The 20,143-nt window shown below is 41.1% G+C and overlaps 2 protein-coding genes across 2 annotated transcripts; one reads left to right on the top strand and one right to left on the bottom strand.

The window, feature by feature from the left end:
- Window positions 1–1,604: 1,604 nt before the first annotated feature.
- Window positions 1,605–10,245, bottom strand: LOC133964495 (zinc finger protein 37-like). Its single transcript, XM_062398628.1, has 2 exons — window positions 9,775–10,245; window positions 1,605–4,486 (listed from the first exon to the last, which is right to left on the bottom strand). The coding sequence occupies exons 1-2, from the start codon at window positions 10,079–10,081 to the stop codon at window positions 3,378–3,380; spliced, it is 1,416 nt and encodes a 471-aa protein (XP_062254612.1). The 5' UTR covers window positions 10,082–10,245; the 3' UTR covers window positions 1,605–3,377.
- Window positions 10,246–14,316: 4,071 nt separating this feature from the next.
- Window positions 14,317–19,764, top strand: slc6a19b (solute carrier family 6 member 19b). Its single transcript, XM_062398361.1, has 12 exons — window positions 14,317–14,778; window positions 15,367–15,507; window positions 15,680–15,817; window positions 15,906–16,087; window positions 16,173–16,283; window positions 17,149–17,261; window positions 17,351–17,479; window positions 17,600–17,756; window positions 17,867–18,071; window positions 18,153–18,312; window positions 18,706–18,868; window positions 18,963–19,764. Exons 1-12 carry the CDS (start codon window positions 14,580–14,582, stop codon window positions 19,134–19,136), a joined length of 1,872 nt encoding a protein of 623 aa, XP_062254345.1. The 5' UTR covers window positions 14,317–14,579; the 3' UTR covers window positions 19,137–19,764.
- The last annotated feature ends 379 nt before the right edge of the window (window positions 19,765–20,143 follow it).

Raw genomic sequence — 20,143 nt, 5'->3', positions numbered from 1 at the left:
TATTAAAAAAGGACAAAAGGACAAATGAAAATAAGAATTTGTAATGATCAAAAACAAGTCAATTGAGGAATTCCTGGAATTCTGAATGATGAAATAAATGTATTGCAAAGATATTTACAATATAAACTCCATCTGGTCACTTTTGACCCATGTTGTGTATCAAAGGGTTAAAGTTAACAATGGTAAGTCCTACTTCAGACGCAATAAAACAACAGAAAAAATCATAACATGCCTCCAAACAGCTCTTGTGTGTCATCCAAGTGTCCACAAGCCCAGACATTCATAATCGACTCTTAACGGCATCATTTACAGCAAGTTTTAAGCTTAGAAGTCCTGATATTTTCCGACGAGTTGCATACAGGGACTGTTGGAAAAGCTAACGTCTAGTAGCTTAGCTGCTTCAGGTGGACTTTTAGGCGCTAAACGTGTAACCGACGCCATTTCTAATCCAATATGAATGTCGGGTCTTGGGGAAACTTGGATGACACAACATAAGCTGTATGGATGCATGTTGTGTTTTTCTGTTTTATTACATCTGAACATATGTCACTAATCAACCACAGTGTTTACCCCTGAAACTCACACATATAGGACATGGTCAAACCTTACACCCCAGCCCATCCACTCCACTCCACATCTGCTAATCGACTTGTTGCTCCCTCACTGCGAGAGACACCTAGACACTCAACAAAATCACGACCAAATTTGGCCAAATTGATGTTTTGCATATTGTTGACAATGTCTCGTGTGTGTCACTGTCCTCCTATAGGTTAATGACGTCATTGAGTTCAATATTGGACACAAACCAACATCTTCTGGAGGGAAACTTGGAGAGTCATCAGCCCGCTCATCGTGTTTGTCATCTTGGTCTTTTACTTTGTCACTAAACTTTCTGAAAAGCTCTTTTACACAGTTTGGGATCAAGAATATGTCAATATTCATTTTACTTTGAGATTATCTTCCTAGAATAATGCATTGATTATTTGTCATGTGTTGATTTAAAAAACATCCTCTGTCTGTCTTTGCAGGATATTTTTCCAGTCCTGGAGGACAAACCATATCCAGTCTGGATCAATGAGATCATTTTTATATTGACAGGAATACCCTGAAAGTGAACAGAGGTGGTTTGGAGTCACCAGTGAGTCAAACTAAATCTTGTCTGATATACTTTCTCAAAATTGAGTGAAGGATATCATGGTTTTATCTATGACATTTTAAAATGGTAGGCATAGCTTCAAAAGGCCCCGTTATAATGGGCGGTATTATGTTGTATTGTCCATGTGTAAACCCAATAATTTTGAGTGAGACATTGTTAACTGTGTATATGTATATTTTGTTGCTAATTACACTAGAGATGAGAAATCTAATAAACATAAAATTACGTGTGATTTGACAGCTACAGTCACGTTCTGTCTCAGAAGGAATCTGACTTGGAGTCATAGAATAAAAAAATAACCCTCTCTTGTTGAACTTTTTCATATATTGATTAATAAATAATAAGGGTGGAGCTAAGAACATTAGATTTACATTCATTTCATAATACATTTTGTCATGTTGAGACAACAAAGTAGAGTTGGACAGTCAGGCCAAAACATGGCTTTTTATTCATATTCTCCAGAATACGCTCTAGTACAACGTGAACCTTGTTTAAGGTATGCTATCGAAATGTCTCAATTCATACTTCCTCTCCGTATGAGGTAATTCGGGATCGCACTCATCTCTCAGCCCCGCCCAGCCGGTATCAGTCCAGCCTCCGAACCCAGCGATCTTGCTCCCTTTCTCATGTTGCTAGGCTATCAGCTTGTTAGCTACCACAGACTGTTCTGTCTATAGCTCCAGAGAGAGGGAGTAGAGAGGACATCAAAATACACATTGAAGCAGTTTTTTTTTACTTTAAACTACTGATATATCATCTTTGGGGTACCAATACCTCAAATTTAATCCCAGGAAGATGTAAAATATGGGCCCTTTAAGTTTCTTCTTTAGCCTTTATATAACTATTATTGTCTGACTCAGTTAAGTTACTCAGTTTAGTAAGTGCACCTCATTATCACAACAACAGATCTCAAAGTGTCTGCATGTGTGTGTGTTGATCTCTTTGGTAATTATACATTTACGTATAAATTAATGTATTAATCTTTACACAATTAGAATAAAAAGTAATAAATAAATAAATTCTTCAAATTAAAAAGGGATTTACAAAAACTACAAAATCGTCGAGATAGACACCTCATGGACATAGCGTTGACTCAAAGAATATATTAATCCCAGAAAAAGAAAAATATTGAAATAAATAAGACAATCAAACCTGATGTGACCACTGATACATAATCCTCAGTTAAACAGACACCACCACTGCTCAGTTTCTTTTCATAGATGTATTGAAAATAAGATATTTCATCATTATTATCATTCCCCTAGAGTTGCAACTACAAATTAAGGGATAGAATTCTTTCATCAACAAAGGCACTGGAAAAGGAACACTTTGCTGAGCTTTACTCTTCTTGAAGCTGTGCCTAACAAAACACACTAGACGGCACCAAGTAAATACTTATTTCAAACTTTTGTGATAAAAAAATCAAATAGAATGAGACCCCATGAACGCGTTCACATTGACCAAACTATCATGACCAGAAAAACAAACAACTCTCAAGGGGTATTATGAAAAACACAACAGAAATCCCGCCTTTTTGCATCAAGTGGCCATTTGGGCCATATACAACATTTTTACTTTGAGGTACTTGTACCAGGGCTTACATCAGACCAACTTCAAATTGATCTGAAAACAAAAACAATTAAACATTAAAATTACAATTTCTACAATTTCTAGGACTGCAAATCAGCACTGAACGGGCCCGAGCTCATTTTGAAGCGTGGCATACGTTTTGCGCACTGCGACAAAGAAGTCCGTCACGTGATGTCGATACTTGCCTGCTAATTGCTCATTAGATTAAATATATTTGTTTTGAATCACTGAGCTATGATCCATCTTTTTTTATCTAGATCTGTGATCTACTGAGTCCAGTATCACACAGATTGATCGACGGAACCGAACCCTCCCAGTACAAACACAAGCATATAAAAAGAATTACCTTACATTTTAAAGATTGGGGACATCTCAGCTGTCTCTGAATTTAGAGTAGACAACTGTAACTCCCTCCTGGTAGGTCTACCTGCTACTGCCATCCGACCTTTGCAGCTCATACAGAATGCAGCAGCTCGACTGGTTTTTAACCAACCTAAACTCAATCACACTACTCCGCTCCTCCGCTCCCTTCACTGGCTACCAGTGGTTGCAACTGAATCACTTCTCTCCTTTATGAATCCTCACATGTCTCGTACAATAGGACTGAATCTGAAATCTTTTACCAGTCAGATCAACTAAACTGTTTCTCTCCTGTATGATGCCTCATATGTTTAATTAGATTGCCCTTTTCATTAAATGTTTTACCACACTCAGAGCAACTAAACGGTTTCTCTCCTGTATGAATCCTCATATGTGTATTTAGACTGCCCTTTTGGTTAAATCGTTTATCACACTCAGAGCAACTAAACGGTCTCTCTCCTGTATGAATTCTCATATGTATAATTAGATTGGCCCTTTGGATAAATGTTTTACCACACTCAGAGCAACTAAACGGTTTCTCTCCTCTATGAATCCTCATATGTGTATTTAGACTGCTCGTTTGGTTAAATCGTTTACCACACTCAGAGCAACTAAACGATTTCTCTCCTGTATGAGTCCTCATATGTATATTTATATAGCTCTTTTGTTTAAATCTTTTACCACACTTCGCGCAACTGAACGGTTTCTCTCCTGTATGAATCCTCATATGTTGATTTAGAGCTCCCTTTTGGATAAATCGTTTACCACACTCAGAGCAACCAAACGGTTTCTCTCCTGTATGAATCCTCATATGTATATTTAGATCCCCCTTTTGGATATATTTTTTACCACAATCAGTGCAACTAAAGCGTTTCTCTCCTGCATGACTCCTCATATGTTTATTTAGATTCTTACATCCCATTTTGATTGGAGGCTGTTTGTTATTTCTTGGATTTAGACCAGTCGCAGCTTCCCCTGTCCCCATCCAATCATCCACACAGCCTTCAGTCTCGGAAGAGTCTTCACTCTTGTCCTCAGGACCTGGTTGTAAACGTCCATCAGGACCTGAGTTCCTGGCTGGTTGCGGTGCTCCACAGTCCGCTCTGTTCTCCTTCGTCTCACTCGGATGAAGCTTTGACGATTTAAGTTTCTCTTCATCTTCTTCACTCTTCACAGCGACAGGAGTCAATGTGAACTTGACATCAGCCTCCTCCAGTCCTGGAAGCTGCTGTCCATCCTGATTGGTCCACGGTTCCTCCTGTTCTTCTTTAATGTGGGGGGGCTCTGGGTCCTCCTGATCCACTAGGGGGCTCCAGTGCTGCTGCTCAGGGAGAACCTCTTCTTTATTCATCATCAGTTGCTGGACATCTGCAGGACACACTGAAACACAAATACACATGTTTATCATTTCAGAGTTTCCTGAAGTGTTTTGAAAAACTTGTGTTGTGTTGTTTAATGTCGTCGGTTGTGATTTTCGAACGATCACATTCAGGAAGTAGAGATGATGAGGTTGTTAACAGTTTGTGATGTGAAGCAGCTCATGAAGGAAGCTGCATAAAACAAAGGGTTTGAGGTAAAAAGGTTTTTCCTTTTGAGGCCAAATAAACAAATTTGGTCACTAACAGAGAAGAACAGGCCAAGGGGAAGTTAGTTAGTTGGTCAAGCTGCGTTCAGACAAGACCTGTGGCACTCGAAATGTGTCCAGACTTTCTGCTTTACACATGAGCAACACAGCAGCATCCATCAAATCCTTCTCATTATTCAGGTGAGAGGTGGAGCAAAAAAATTATTAAATGCCGTTTTTTACTGCAGGCTGATAACAGAAAAAGTATGTGATATTAATAGTAATGCGCGGCGCTTCCGCGTCCGGTGTGAACCCGGCGTAATAACTCTGCTCTTCGAGCTGATACTAGCTAACGTCAGCCTGTTAGCGGTTCCTCTAGGGCAGGGGTCGGCAACCTGCGGCTCCGGAGCCGCATGCAGCTCTTCAGCCCCTCTGCAGTGGCTCCCTGCAGTGTTCTGCATGTTGCGCATATTTTTCGAGAAACAGAAAACTTAACAAATTAGTTTTCATATGATGAGTGAACGTCACGTTCATTTTTTAAATCATCATCGTATCAGGCCGTCATGAAATACCAGGAGTGGGCGAGTGGGCGAATGTGTGTTTGTGTGTGTGCGCGTGCTTCCAGATAGCGGACACACACACAGGCCCCAGGGCTCCGCCCCCCGCCCTGCTCACTCGCTCAGAGACACACTCAGTCAGTGAGATCAGAGCTCGTTCACGTGAAGGAACCGTTCAGTGACTGACCGGTGGCTTCTTAACAGTGGAAACAGTGAAAACACAGTTTCTCTTGTCACAGCTGCTCAGAGATCAGCGCCTCAGCTTCTTGATCAGAGCAGAAGCTGCAGTTGGTATGTACGGAGCCTCAGCTTCTGTGTCCGCCTCCAGTCTGACCTGCTCTCACTTTTTGCTTTAATATATCGTCAACCACAATATGTGTCACATCCTATTACGTCCCAGCGCTCCTCTCTGCAGGTTGCTTATCTATAGTGTCCGAACCTCGGTAAACTAACCAGGGATAAATCCCCAAAAAGAAAAGTCTGGGAGGAAAATAGAGAGTTTAATTCTGCATTGACAGATTAATTTGCTTCACTGACAACGATGCAGGTTTACCTGTATGCTTGATTTGTGGCGAGGTATTAGCAAACAAAAAAAGGAATGTTTAAAGACATTTCCAGAGCAAGCACATAGCATCTGCTGAAAAGTACCAAGCTGGAGATGAGCAAAAAAAGCATAGTTCTGTATTTCATTTATTTCAAAGGAGGCATACACATGTATTTTGTTCTCCTCTTCATAAGAGTTTGGTGTTCTTTCTTTTTTGTAACAGGTACAACTAGCAGTTAAATGTCAACAGTTTTTTTATTGTCGTTCTATAATTTAATAAATGCAACAAACTATAGTTTTTATATATATTGTATAACTATATATATATATCTTTATAACCAGCGTTATCAAATATATTTTGCGGCTCCAGACAGATTTAATTTGGGGGAAGAGGGGGCGAAATGGCTCTTTCAATAGTAAGGGTCAGGGGCGTCGTTAGGCCTGTTTTAGGGGGGCTGAAGCCCCCCTAAAGTGTTCTTCAGCCCCCCCAAATAATTATTGGGATTTTTTTTTTTTAATTAAACTATTGTTTTACACATGGACAAGTTATTTATAACTCTAACATGCTACATATGTGAGTGCGTTTCTGGTTTGTATGTTTTCTCCCCCTTCAAATTACAATCCAATAGCCTCTCATCATACTTAACAATAAAAGACCGGGCACTTGGACCTTGGAGAGTCTGCATCGCTGCTGCGCTGACTTTCTCACTCTGCCAAGTAAAGTCTCTCATCAAGACAGCAGGATTACAGCCAAGGAGTTTAGCTCATAGTAAATGATGCAGAGAGTGACATTATAAGTACAGGTAGTTACAGAATGTGGCTCTGTAGTTGTTAACGATTGTTACCTGCTTAAATTTAGGTTTAATTGAGGCAAATGAAAGGGAATATTGTAATGAGCTATGTTAACACTTAGCTAGCTAGCTATTTTGTTAGAAAATGTCTCCAGTGAGCAAGAGTGTGAACGAGCAAATTTGAAAGTTAGAAATAACTATCGACAGCTCTCTATTCTTTGCCTTAATATCTATCTCTAATATTTAAAAACAATAATATCAGTGCCTATAGAATGTTGTTGTTTATAATCAGTTAATGCTTGTGAAAACTAATTGTCATAGTGTCCCTCATAACGCTATTGTACCGGTATATCATCCAATTCATTGAAAATTATATTAAATTATATATAAGTTCATATTTGTAATGTCAAATTTCACAATGACTAGGGTTAGGGTTAGACAAACATTCAGCATCCTTAAGCCTGAAACATGCTTCTGCGTTTTCACGGGCCCGTAAGCGCAAGAGCCCTTCCGGGTCCCTTACGTGCTTATGTATCCCTCCTTACGTGCTGACGGGTGTCGACCCCTTTTTCTAAAATTTACGGCAAAGCTCCGCAAGCTCACTCAGCCCGCAAGGCTGTGATTGGTCTGCTCTACATCCCTTCTGGAGCTGCATTTCCGGTTTCATGCCCCATAATACCAGCAGAAATCACGGAAGATTTAGAAGAACGAATATGGACCAAATAGAAGAGCACTTGGCAGAAGATATCCGATAGTATGATCACTTGTATAACCTGTCACTGACTGGCGGATTTGTCCGCCAGAAAAAGGCTACGAGGAGCCGCAGTGGCTATGTAAATAAACAATCGACGAAGAAGAAAGAAGGCGTCTCTAAGGTCGTCTCGACAAAAAGCATTACTCCGCCTAGTGTTCTGGCGCGGAATTGCTTTGTAAGACGCGCAACGGTTGGGGAAGCTTGAATGAAAACGAGTCTTGCGCCACAGCGGCGTGAAAAGACGCAGACGCAGTCGCAGAAGCATGTTTCAGGCTTTAGGGGCTAAAGGCCAATGTATGCTTCTCCGTTTTGACGGACACGGACAGATAGGACTGCCTTCTCCGACGTGGAACGCCCTCTCCGGGCCTCTCCGCGGCTCCTCGGAGAGCTTTTCGTGCAGCTCTCATTTTTCTAACTACACGTCGAAATGGCGGAGAGCCCACGGATAGCCCTTGGCTGTGATTGGTCTGCTAACGCCAGCATTTCGGAATGGAAACTTCCTGTTCCATTCTCTACATCCCAATAAACCAAAATCACAACTACGACTCTATGATTAATGTAACAAGTGTGTTAAGCCAGCGGCGTTGTCCGGCTGACGGTGGCTGGTTAGAGCACTTACGGCATGTGTGTACGGACACATACGGTTATAACGAACTTTCATAACGGGGCTAGCGGGCTAGCCACCATGCTAACTGCGGTGGGAACAGCGCAAAAACCCGCTGACTTTAATCCCACGGCTGTCATGACACTGTTTCTCAAACACCGTCAGGTTAGAAGCAAACACTTAGTAGTAGTTAGTATCGGGTGTCCCTGCTGACTGTGTGTGGAAGCTGGGGGGAAGCTAGCTGCCATCGTGTAGCTTCAAGCTGTTGCAGCTGTTGAATTAGCAACGCAGTTTGGAAACAAGACCGGGGAACCGCTGCGTTAAGACACGATAACATAAGCATTATGACCCGCTGGGTGTCACTTTATTCAGCAAAAACTGTCACGTCATCAACATCCTTTTTCTGTCAAGCCTGAAACATGCTTCTGCGACTGCGTCTGCGTCTTTTCACGCTGCTGTGGCGCAAGACTCGTTTTCATTCATGCTTCCCCAACCGTTGCGCGTCTTACAAAGCAATTCCGCGCCAGAACACTAGGCGGAGTAATGCTTTTTGTCGAGACGACCTTAGAGACGCCTTCTTTCTTCTTCATCGATTGTTTATTTACATAGCCACTGCGGCTCCTCGTAGCCTTTTTCTGGCGGACAAATCCGCAAGTCAGTGACAGGTTATACAAGTGATCATACTATCGGATATCTTCTGCCAAGTGCTCTTCTATTTGGTCCATATTCGTTCTTCTAAATCTTCCGTGATTTCTGCCGGTATTATGGGGCATGAAACCGGAAATGCAGCTCCAGAAGGGATGTAGAGCAGACCAATCACAGCCTTGCGGGCTGAGTGAGCTTGCGGAGCTTTGCCGTAAATTTTAGAAAAGGGGGTCGACACCCGTCAGCACGTAAGGAGGGATACATAAGCACGTAAGGGACCCGGAAGGGCTCTTGCGCTTAAGGGCCCGTGAAAACGCAGAAGCATGTTTCAGGCTTTAGTTGTCATCGTTCACTGTGTGTGAGGAGCCAGGAGTACGTAAATAAACCAGCGTGGACTTCTTCTATATACCTCATGAGGTAGGCTTCTCTAAGCTCGACTTCAGTTGCGCCATCTATTGTTCTGGCGGTGAATTGTTTTCACAACAAAAAGGCTCGTAGAACTATAAATCAAAAAGGGTCCGTCCGATCCGTCCGCAACGGACTCGGAGAAGCATACTGAGGCCTTAAGCCCCCCCTTTCTTTCAATCCTAGAAACGCCCTTACTAAAGCCTGAAACATGCTTCTGCGACTGCGTCTGCGTCTTTTCACGCCGCTGTGGCGCAAGACTCGTTTTCATTCATGCTTCCCCAACCGTTGCGCGTCTTAAAAGCAATTCCGCGCCAGAACACTAGGCGGAGTAATGCTTTTTGTCGAGACGACCTTAGAGACGCCTTCTTTCTTCTTCGTCGATTGTTTATTTACATAGCCACTGCGGCTCCTCGTAGCCTTTTTCTGGCGGACAAATCCGCCAGTCAATGACAGGTTATACAAGCTATCATACTATCGGATATATTCTGCCAAGTGCTCTTCTATTTGGTCCATATTCGTTCTTCTAAATCTTCCGTGATTTCTGCCGGTATTATGGGGCATGAAACCGGAAATGCAGCTCCAGAAGGGATGTAGAGCAGACCAATCACAGCCTTGCGGGCTGAGTGAGCTTGCGGAGCTTTGCCGTAAATTTTAGAAAAGGGGGTCGACACCCGTCAGCACGTAAGGAGGGATACATAAGCACGTAAGGGACCCGGAAGGGCTCTTGCGCTTACGGGCCCGTGAAAACGCAGAAGCATGTTTCAGGCTTAAGGGTTGCCTACCCCTGCTCTAGGGACTGACCTGCTCTGTGCAGCCGGACCACGGGCTGCATCACGGCATCGAGCAGCTTCCTCTGGCGGCGGATCACCCGCTCAGACTGCTCCACTCGTTCCTCGTACTCTGCCAAGTTTTCCTCAATTCCCGCGAGGATCTCCTCCCCTGCAGCCGTGAGCCGCTCAGTGAGCAGCGCTCTCATCGCCGGGACTTTAGCCTTTCCTCCTCCTCTCTCAACCTGCAGCAGAAAGTCTTCAGCGGCAGCGCTGATCCGCTCATGGACCGACACCCGCAACAGCTTCACGGCGGACATGTTCCTCCTCTCTGCGCACATCGAGGCTCTGAGCGAACAAAGAGAGCCAGCGGAAAAAAAGCAGAGACTTCGCGCTCGGAGCCTGCAGCGACACCTGTTGGATTGGAGGACGAAGAGGAAACGAAAGTACTAATACTGCACAGTGGGATTCTCTGTTACAAGTATTTGTTAATGAAGTATTAAAGTATAAGCAACAAAATAAACTTAACCAATGATGGAAGAAGAATTCGGATCATTCACTGAGGTGAATGTATCAAGACAGTAAAGTAATCAGAATCAGAATTATTATTCTTTTATTTGCCAAGTATATTTGCACATATAGGAAATGCCTTGGTGTGGTTGGTGCACTCTACATAAAACATAGAACCGATTGGACAAACAACAATATATACAGTAAGACAACAATATTTACAGTAAGAAACAACATGTTATGGCCATGTGCGGTGCTACGGTGCAGTGATTGGTTTCGGATAAGTTATGTGCGGGGGGAAGGGGGAGTCAGCGTGTTGCAGGGGGCTTGTTTGTGTGCCCCACTGCCATGGGGAAAAAACTGTGTCATAGTCCAGGCTAGGAAGAAGAGGTGCAATAGCTGTAAACGGGTGTTAGGAATTTTGGGTAGGGTTAGAACTGGTCCATTGTCTGTCTAATCTGCAGTAAAAGTCATTCAAGTCGTTTGCAACTTTGAGGTCTTGCACGGAGTGGGGAGATTTGGTTCAGCAGCCGGTGATCACCCGAAGAGCTTTCCAGACTGACGAGGACTCGTTGGCTGCAAGTTGTTATTCCAGTTTCTTGGAATACTGTCGTTTGGCCTCCTTAATCTCCTTGCCAAACGAGTATTTAGCCAGTCTTTACCTTTCCATGTCCCCCTCTTGAAGGCCACCTCTTTCTCCAAAGGAGCTGTTTGAGTTATGCTTTGAACCAGGGCTTGTCGTTGTTGTAACTCACCCTATCAGTTGTGGGAATACATATGGCCTCTTCCACTTCCTGTGGGTTTTCTTTAAATGGCCTTATTTGCCAGGCATCAGGATTTTTTACAAGGGGAGCTCAGTGAGACAAACAAAAACGTAAGTGTTAGCAATGACTCCAACGAACATGTGACAGGATGTTAACTCAATTGATTTCACCAAAATTAGAAAAAAGAACTGAATAAAGAGTGTCACATTTGATCATGAAGAACTATGTGTTGTGTCATTATTTGTTAATGGTTGGGTGTAAAATGTGATAAAATCTTAATAAATACAAACAGTGGTGGGCAGTTGCTGATCTGGCCACCACACATGAGACACGGCTGAGGATATGATGCAGAGATGCCTGAACAGATGAGACAACAAGAGTTAAATGCTGTATCTTATTTACCATCTGCAGGAATGATGTCTGTAACTCACTGATAATTACATTGACATTCAAACATTAACCATTAACATCAATAGTGTTTGATTCCAGTAGTTTTTATACGAGTCTCTTAGTGTCCGATCAGAAAATCTGCCTTTGTTTTGGTTTCTTTCCTTTCTTTTTAGATGTTAGAAAAAGTTGTTTATCTAATCCAAAAACACATCAAACCAGAGGGAATTTACATCATATGATGTTACTTGCATCTCACAGATTGATTATGTGAATGTAGCTTGTGCTTATTACTTTGCAAGTGTTGTTGCTAAATTCTTCTTTTGAGCTGTGATTGACAAACAACTGTTTCCATGTCACAACTTTTGTGGACAGCCAAACGAATACCTCTGTGTTTATGCTGGGAAAGGTCCTGAAGAAGTTATAAAAAGGAGTACAAACACACACACACTGACACACACACACACACAGACAGACACAGACACACACACACACACAGGTTTGTTGTCTGAGGTCTTTACACAAATAGAGAACCACATTTGAGAACTCGTTGCTCAAATGTAGTGACACAGAGCCAGGCTTGTGGTGATCCACAGCATCCTGAGGATTATCTTACCAGCTCTCTACCCCCTGATCTGACAGAATGAAGAAAGATCTAAATTAACTTTCTATTTACTCAACTTCCGGTCAAAAAACAATATTTAAGTTTCACCTTCTCAAAGATTTAGGAATAAATTAAGCCTGACGTGATAGCGCTGACCAGACATAACAGAAGGAAAAGGAGATCAGATGGGTTCTAATACAAATCCCCAGATCTAGGTCAGTCCAGATCAGAAATTAGCCTCTTCCATCCCTCGACAACTGACCAACTGGCTATTTGACCCCATGCACTCTGACTGGGGTGTAGAGACTTCAGTCTGCCTATTCATGATTAGCACAAATGCAAAGTGGAACATAGGACAGATGATAAGAATCCAATTTGACGGAATATCAAACTTTTCAGTGAAGCCAACTAATCAATATTAATATTTTCAGAGTTCACATTTTCTGTTCCCTCAGTTCTTTCTTTCTCTCACATAAAAAACGGACAGAAAACTTTCAAAGGTTTTGAAAGGTCTTAGTCTGGATAATGAATAGTGAGAAGTTTCAGCTGAAAGGGGATTATTGTTGTGGTTGAGGTAAACATTAACAGGTGCCTGCCTCCCCAAAGACAAATAATGGATGTCTATTAACCTCCAATATCATTCAAATCCACAAAATATTCATATTATTCACATAATGTCATATCAGGGACTGTCCTGTGCTGACAGTACATGTCATAACTTTAATTGTCTATTGATGCTGAATCAGCATCACAGTTAGTAACTCAACCAATGGTCCATTGGGTTAGTTTGGGCTAATTATTTATTTTACAGGTGATACCTTTCTCCCCTTTAAAGACACATGGACAAAATCATGAGAGTGAAAAGTAAAGTGCATACCTTCTGTGGGGCTTTCAGCAGCCTGTGGACTCCAGCAATCTGATTGATCAGAGGAATATCTTCCCTGAAAGTGTACAGAGGTGGTCTGGTGGGCTCTGGGAAATTGGTGCTGTTGAATGGATTAGTATCATCTAAGAACTGTACCCTGCACATGAACGTAGCCATGAAGTATCCAGCATTTTGGAGATGATTAAAATAAATGGATGACCGCAGCCTGTGACAGACAGCCCTCCCCTAGCCAGCGAAACCCTGCAGCCTCTTGTTAACCTTGGACCTTCTCCATTGGTGTCACGCTGCGCAGAGGACTCGGTACAGTGCACACTGTAGTAACATCCAGGGAAACCTCTGAGAGAGACGCCATCAGGTAGATATTAAGCAAATTCAGAAGTTAGAGAGTAGATAAATGGTGGAAAAACTAAATGACTTCGGTGGCCCTGAAGTGCAAATCACAAAGGTCAATAGGGAAACACAACAATGACGAGGTACAGTACAGTAAATGCATTCTGCTGTTGAGACCGGAAATAATCGAAAATGCTGGAAATTTATGATGTCGAGATACAAAGTTATGGAAATATAAGGCAATGACAGTTCGGACAAACGCGAAATCACAAGAACAGTTCAGATGTGATGGATAGTATTACAGATCCGCAAATCCCAAAACACAACAACTCACAAAACAGCCACAAAGCCCAGAACACAAGAGGAAATCACTAAACTCAAAAACTAAATGGTAAATGAAAAAAACACAACTGTAAATGAGAAACAAGAAATCACAAAACACAACAAATCAAGAGACTCAATAGCAAAACATAATAAGCACTTCAAGGCCACCTTAGATGAAACAAATGTGGTTCAACATGAAAAACACCACATTCAGCATTCAGAGGATAGAGAATACATATTTTATGAGTTTATAACACTAGGACACTTTGAAATGTAGTGAGCTCATTGTTTTTTGGTCAAGACTTAACCTTGAACATGACTTTATTATATGTATTATTTTTATCAGTGCCTGTGAATAAGTGATAATGGTTTAATAAAGAGCTGGAATCATTTGTTTTAGAAGTATTTTAGTTTGTTAATTTCATCTATGTTACTGTACATTGTTTTTGATGTCTTCATTAACTCTTTATATGTTAGTTGTTATGAAAGAAGTTATAATGTTTGATATATCATTCATCTGGATGAATCAGTTGGACAACTGAAGATCTGAGCAACTAAAACCAAACTGTATACAGGACTCGAAGTGGACATTATTAGATCTCATATTTCACATTATAATGATAGATTTTCCGTCTCTTTTATCAGAAATGATCATATGAGGCTTTTTATCCAACTCAAGATAAGATACTGTGTCGCTTACGGGAAGTAAAACCATAGTTTGTGTGAAGTGATTGATACTGGTGCTGCCGTACAATAAATCCTACAGAACAGTTTATTATCTCCAGTAAAGCTCACATGAACAGTGAACTCTGTAATATGACCCGTCCCCGTCAGATAAGACACTGGCTGATTGCCATGTGGCTTCTTGCTCGGTCACACTTATAAGGCTGCACACCTCCTGCTGATGATCTCTGACAGCACAGTGGAGTCAGTCTATCACAGGGGTCCGGTACATCTCGCGGTGAGAGTAATTCAATTTACAATTCAGCAGATTATCGCAAAACAACAGCTACAGGGCCAGTTTCTCCTCGATCATGAAGCTCCAAATCCCTAATCCGGGCCTGGAGGACAGGTTACTGTCCTACGAGGAGCTGGACAAGCTGGAGGAGGACGAGGCTGGAGACCGACCAAAATGGGACAACAAGACGCAGTACATGCTGACGTGTGTGGGGTTTTGTGTGGGGCTCGGAAATGTCTGGCGCTTCCCCTATCTGTGCCAGAGTCATGGAGGAGGCAAGTGATGCTTTCATAGTTCATTGCAGTTATTACATATTTGACAATTTTTTTCTTGCTGAAGAAGATGTGTAAGAATTCATGCCTCATTAAGTTCAATTCAGGACAAACTGGAAGAGCGTGAATTTTGTATGTATCTGCTACTGCCACAAGGATTACATTTTCAGTTGCCAGCTTCTGAAAAAAAGAAAAAGAAAGAACATTTAAAAAAAGGAAATTCTTCTTATATTATCATAGTAATTTTTTCTTTTTGTGTGATGGAATCATTTGCTGCGGCTTCTTGTTGCATATTAGTACATTGACTTCAAGCAATGGCTTGTAACTGATTTGTTCACATAAAAAAGATAATTACTGTCAGGAAAAACCTTGAAAAACTGCTGCAAAAGCTTGAACGGATTGCTCATTGTATAATAAATCACCATTCATTCACTCTCTGAATAATTAACAAGATTATGTAATGTATCTCTTGCCTCAAGAATACATACACTCAGCAGATTTTTCGATGTTTCAAAAACAGATAATAATTTGTGAAAGGTACCATCTCGTTTTAGTGTCACAATGCTAACGTTTCCTTGGTTTGTCCTCCAGGTGCATTTATGATACCATTTCTGATCCTACTGGTCCTTGAAGGAATCCCACTTCTGCATCTGGAGTTCGCCATCGGTCAGCGTATAAGAAAGGGGAACTTGAAGTTATGGGCTACAATTCATCCTTATTTAGTTGGTATTGGTAAGCAACATTTTCCTTTGACCGCTTCGTGATCTAAATCCAAACATTTTATGGTTTCTTTCCTCACCTCATTTTGTGTACTCCTGCTAACTCACACAAATATACAAACAGAAAGACAGACAGACCAATGGAGATGAAAACCATTCCAAACATTTAAACCCTTCTTTTGCAGGAGTTGCATCCATGTGTGTGTCTCTTACAATTAGTCTCTACTACAACACCATCCTTGCCTGGATTATGTGGTACTTCTTCAACTCATTCCAGGAGCCTCTGCCATGGAGTCAATGTCCTCTGAATGCCAATTCAACAGGTTAGTGCTACACATCTGTACTTGTGCAGAAGAGTTAGAGAGTGTTGCATGAAGCTTGGTATTACTCACTGTTCCTAAATTCTGTCAGGATATATCCCAGAGTGTGAGAAGAGCTCCCCCGTGGATTATTTCTGGTACAGGGAGACCTTGAACACAACTCCTGAGATTGAGAGCGACGGTGGGCTGCAGTGGTGGATATTGTTGTGCCATATTTGTGCATGGTCTATGCTCTACGTCTGCATCATTCGTGGGATTGAGACCACAGGGAAGGTATGGATCGATGCTTACTACAATGTTTCAAAAGATTTTGAATTCAGCCAAACAAGAATTATTTAAATATCAACTTTTCCCCAAGGCTGTGTATGTGACATCAACTCTTCCTTATGTGGTGCTGACGATCTTTCTAATCAGAGGACTGACTCTGAAAGGATCTTTGAATGGACTAAAGTTTCTCTTCACGCCGGATGTAAGTTGTACTTTTATAATCCCAGTACTGTGCGTGTTGGGTTCATTGCTTTGCCTGTGTTCATCCTGTTTGGAGTTTCATCATCCAAACAGCTTCACACTTCAGAACTCTACCACGACGTACTGTCATTATTTTCTTTTCCTTGCCTAAAGAGTACTGGCCTGCGTTCTTTCTTCTCATAGTAACATGTAGAAACACGATGTTTGAAGTGTCCTGGTGAACTGATCTTCTTTAAAAAACCTCCCAAGCCTTTACTAAACTTACGTAGCAATACACCAGCAAAATTTGAAGCAGAGGGGTAGAACGGTTCTCGAGACAATCTAAAGACAAATCGCCCAAAAGAGAGTTTCCTCAATTTCAACCAGTGCAGTGCCCGTTCTAAACCTGCCTGTTTGTCTGTCCTGTGGTGATGCTGGATGCAGCAATCTTTCAAAAACTGTAAATGGGACTGCATTGAGCAACAGCAAATAAAGACCTCGGTTCCTAGAACCATGAAGTGGATAATCGGCCGCTGCTGCAGAGCGTTGTTTTATTCAAAGTTTAATACTATTTAACCTCACTAGACTCTTAACAACACACATGCCAATTATGAGGCAGATAAGATAAATGGTTCTGAAGATATGAGCCAAAGTCAGACAGACAGAGATTTCTGGTGTAATAAGATAACACTGGTCTTCCTGTTGATACATGCAGTATTAAAAAAGCCTGTGTTTTGATGCTGTTTTAAGTTTTTTTTTATACAGTACTATGTTGTTACAGAGATTAATGACATCTTTTCATCTAAATATACCCTACACTCAGTGCAACGAGAGCTGCCCTATGATGTCATATTTTCCAAACATACTTTTATTATAAACTCTTCCAGGTTGCAGAGCTGGCAAAGCCATCAACATGGCTTGATGCAGGTGCTCAGGTTTTCTATTCCTTCTCTCTGGCTTTCGGTGGTCTCATTTCCTTCTCCAGCTACAACTCAGTGCAGTAAGTTTATCACCTTGTTTATCATTGTCATTTCAAGTTAAAAGTATATGTACTGTGCCTTGAATAAAAATAACTTATCTCTCCTTTAGCAACAACTGTGAACAGGACGCAGTTATCATCTCCGTCATCAATGGTTTCACCTCTGTCTTTTCTGCAACTGTCATTTACACCATTATCGGCTTCAGAGCGACAGAGAGATTCGACAGCTGTCTTTCTGGGTATGTTTACATGACCTTTTTGCCTAATTATATATTTTAACAGCTGATGTACAGTATTTTTTCTGTCAGCAGGAATTCATCAGTAGAAATATCTTAAAGTTAATGACTTTTGGGTTTCAGAAACATCCTTGAATTGCTAAATACATTTAATCTGGCTGAGGGCACCATCACTGAAAGCAACTACATTGACGCCCTTCAATATTACAATGAAACAAAACCTGGTGTTGTTCAAGGGTTGGATCTGAAAACCTGCAACTTGGACACTTTTCTCAGTGAGGTAAGATTTTCTCAGAGCAGGTCGGACTATAATTATGAATGCACCAGGACAGCAGCTTCAAATTGAGCATTTAGTGTTTTGCTATAACCCAGTGTTGTGTTTCTGCCTAGGGAGTTGAAGGAACTGGTTTAGCCTTCATTGTGTTCACTGAGGCTATCACCAAGATGCCGCTCTCACCTCTGTGGGCCGTCCTCTTCTTCGTCATGCTCTTCTGCCTGGGCCTCTCTTCTATGTTTGGTAACATTGAAGGAGTACTAGTGCCACTGCAAGACCTGGGCGTTTTCCCAAAGTCATGGCCAAAGGAGGCCCGCACTGGTAAGTCCATCTGTTTTGTTATTATCTATCAACAAATGCTTTTTAGTACATATGTAATAAAAATAATTTCCTCTCCTTCAGGTTTAACATGTGTAGTCTGCTGTCTGGTGGGTCTGATATTTGTCCAAGGCTCAGGAAACTACTGGCTTGCTCTCTTTGACACTTACGGAGGATCCATCCCCCTGCTAGTTGTTGCCTTCTGCGAAATGTTCTCCGTGGTATACATTTATGGGATAGATAGGTAAGGTTATAATATAATTTCTAGTTTGCAAACTCTTTTTATATATCATTTAAAAATGTAGTTTTTCAAGCTCTGTGGTGAAGTCAAATCCCCCCTGAAAAAAACTAAGTTGTTACCTATTACACAATAAAGGCTAGTGTGGTGTAATTAAGAATGTAAAAAAATATAATAATAGTTATAGCCATAAAGCTGCACTGTTGTTGCATATATATTTCACTACTTCAGTGACGTTAACCAAAGTCCTTTTCCACTCAAACCTGGAGGATGGACATGATCTTTGACTTAGTCAAGGTATCAAAAGCATTGCATTGTTATTGTTTCCCCTTTGTTAGACAAATTTGTTGTTTTGCATATTGTTGACAATGTGTCATGTGTGTCACTGTCCTCCAATAGGTTCAATGAAGACATTGAGTTCATGATTGGACACAAACCCAATATCTTCTGGCAGGTAACTTGGAGAGTCATCAGCCCGCTCATCATGTTTGTCATCTTGGTCTTTTACTTTGTCACTAAAGTTTCTGAAAAGATCTTTTACAAAGTTTGGGATCCAGAATCGGTAAATATACAATTTACTTTGAGATTATCTACTTTGAATAATACATTGAATATTAATTATGGATTATTAAAAACCCCGCTGTCTGTCTTTGCAGGAGAAATTTCCAGTTCTGGAGGACCAACCATATCCAGTCTGGATCAATGTGATCATTTTTATATTGGCAGGAATACCCAGTCTTGCTGTACCTAGTGTTGCCCTCTGGAAATGTATCAGGAGAAAGACAAAGAAAAGTGAAAAGTCAGACATCGATATGTCAGACGAAATTTAAGTCACCAGTGAGTCAAACAATATCCCTGGCAGATATGCTTAAACAAAAGTGAAGTGAAGTATATCATGGTTTATCTATGACATTCAAATGGCTTTTATAATGGTTGGTATTATGTTATTTAGAACATGTGTAACTTGGGATTCTAATTACACTAGACATGACAAATCGAATGAACATAAGATTACTTGTGATGTGGCAGCTACAGTAAAGGAAGCTCTGCCCTCAAAGGAATCTGACGTGGAGCCATATAATAAAAAGAATCAACTTGTAACTGCATTCCTAATCCTCTAATTTGTTTGTTTATAACTGTGTACTATATAATACGCCTCCGTTTTCTGATTTCCAGTATAGAATAATAGATTTGACTGATTAATATGATTCATGAGTTGATGTAAAGCATTAAACTTTTTTGTTACTACTTCTGATTAGGAATTCCATCATGTTTTAAACTGTAGTGCAAGTGGTGTTGATTACTATTGTTGACAAATGCAAATATCAGTCATCTAAAATGTGTCACTATCAAACGTATACATGTACTGTATAGGTCACTATATAATCACTATATATATGTAATATATTTGTTATGCTGCAGTATCTCAAGGAAAATAAATTTGTTTACACAACATGACCAATATCTAACTTGTTGTTTCGAAGCCTGGTTTCATTGTAAAGCTGCGTTTCACTAACTCTACCACCCCCCCCCCAACCCCCCTTGCTCTTTCATAATAATGCTCACGTTGTGAACGTCCATGCACCAAGCACCCAACGGACACACTCACACGGTGATTAAAAGACATGTGTACTATCACACTGGGTTCCTGATTTAACTCCTTTGAGCTACAATCAACAGCCTCTGTTATCAGCGCCATATAATGTGGCTTTGTACAAGGGCCCTTTATTAAACTAATAAGGCACATTGTTCCAACAGCTTCAAAAATCAGCAAGAAATATAAGGCTGCCAAAGCAAATATCAGCCCCTTGTCTCCTGATACAAACTGATAACAAGG

This window comes from Platichthys flesus, chromosome 11, assembly GCF_949316205.1.
Source record: "Platichthys flesus chromosome 11, fPlaFle2.1, whole genome shotgun sequence".
NCBI classification, from domain to species: domain Eukaryota; kingdom Metazoa; phylum Chordata; class Actinopteri; order Pleuronectiformes; family Pleuronectidae; genus Platichthys; species Platichthys flesus.
The sequence above is the reverse complement of the archived record's forward strand: the minus strand, read 5'-3'. Positions and strand labels throughout refer to the sequence as shown.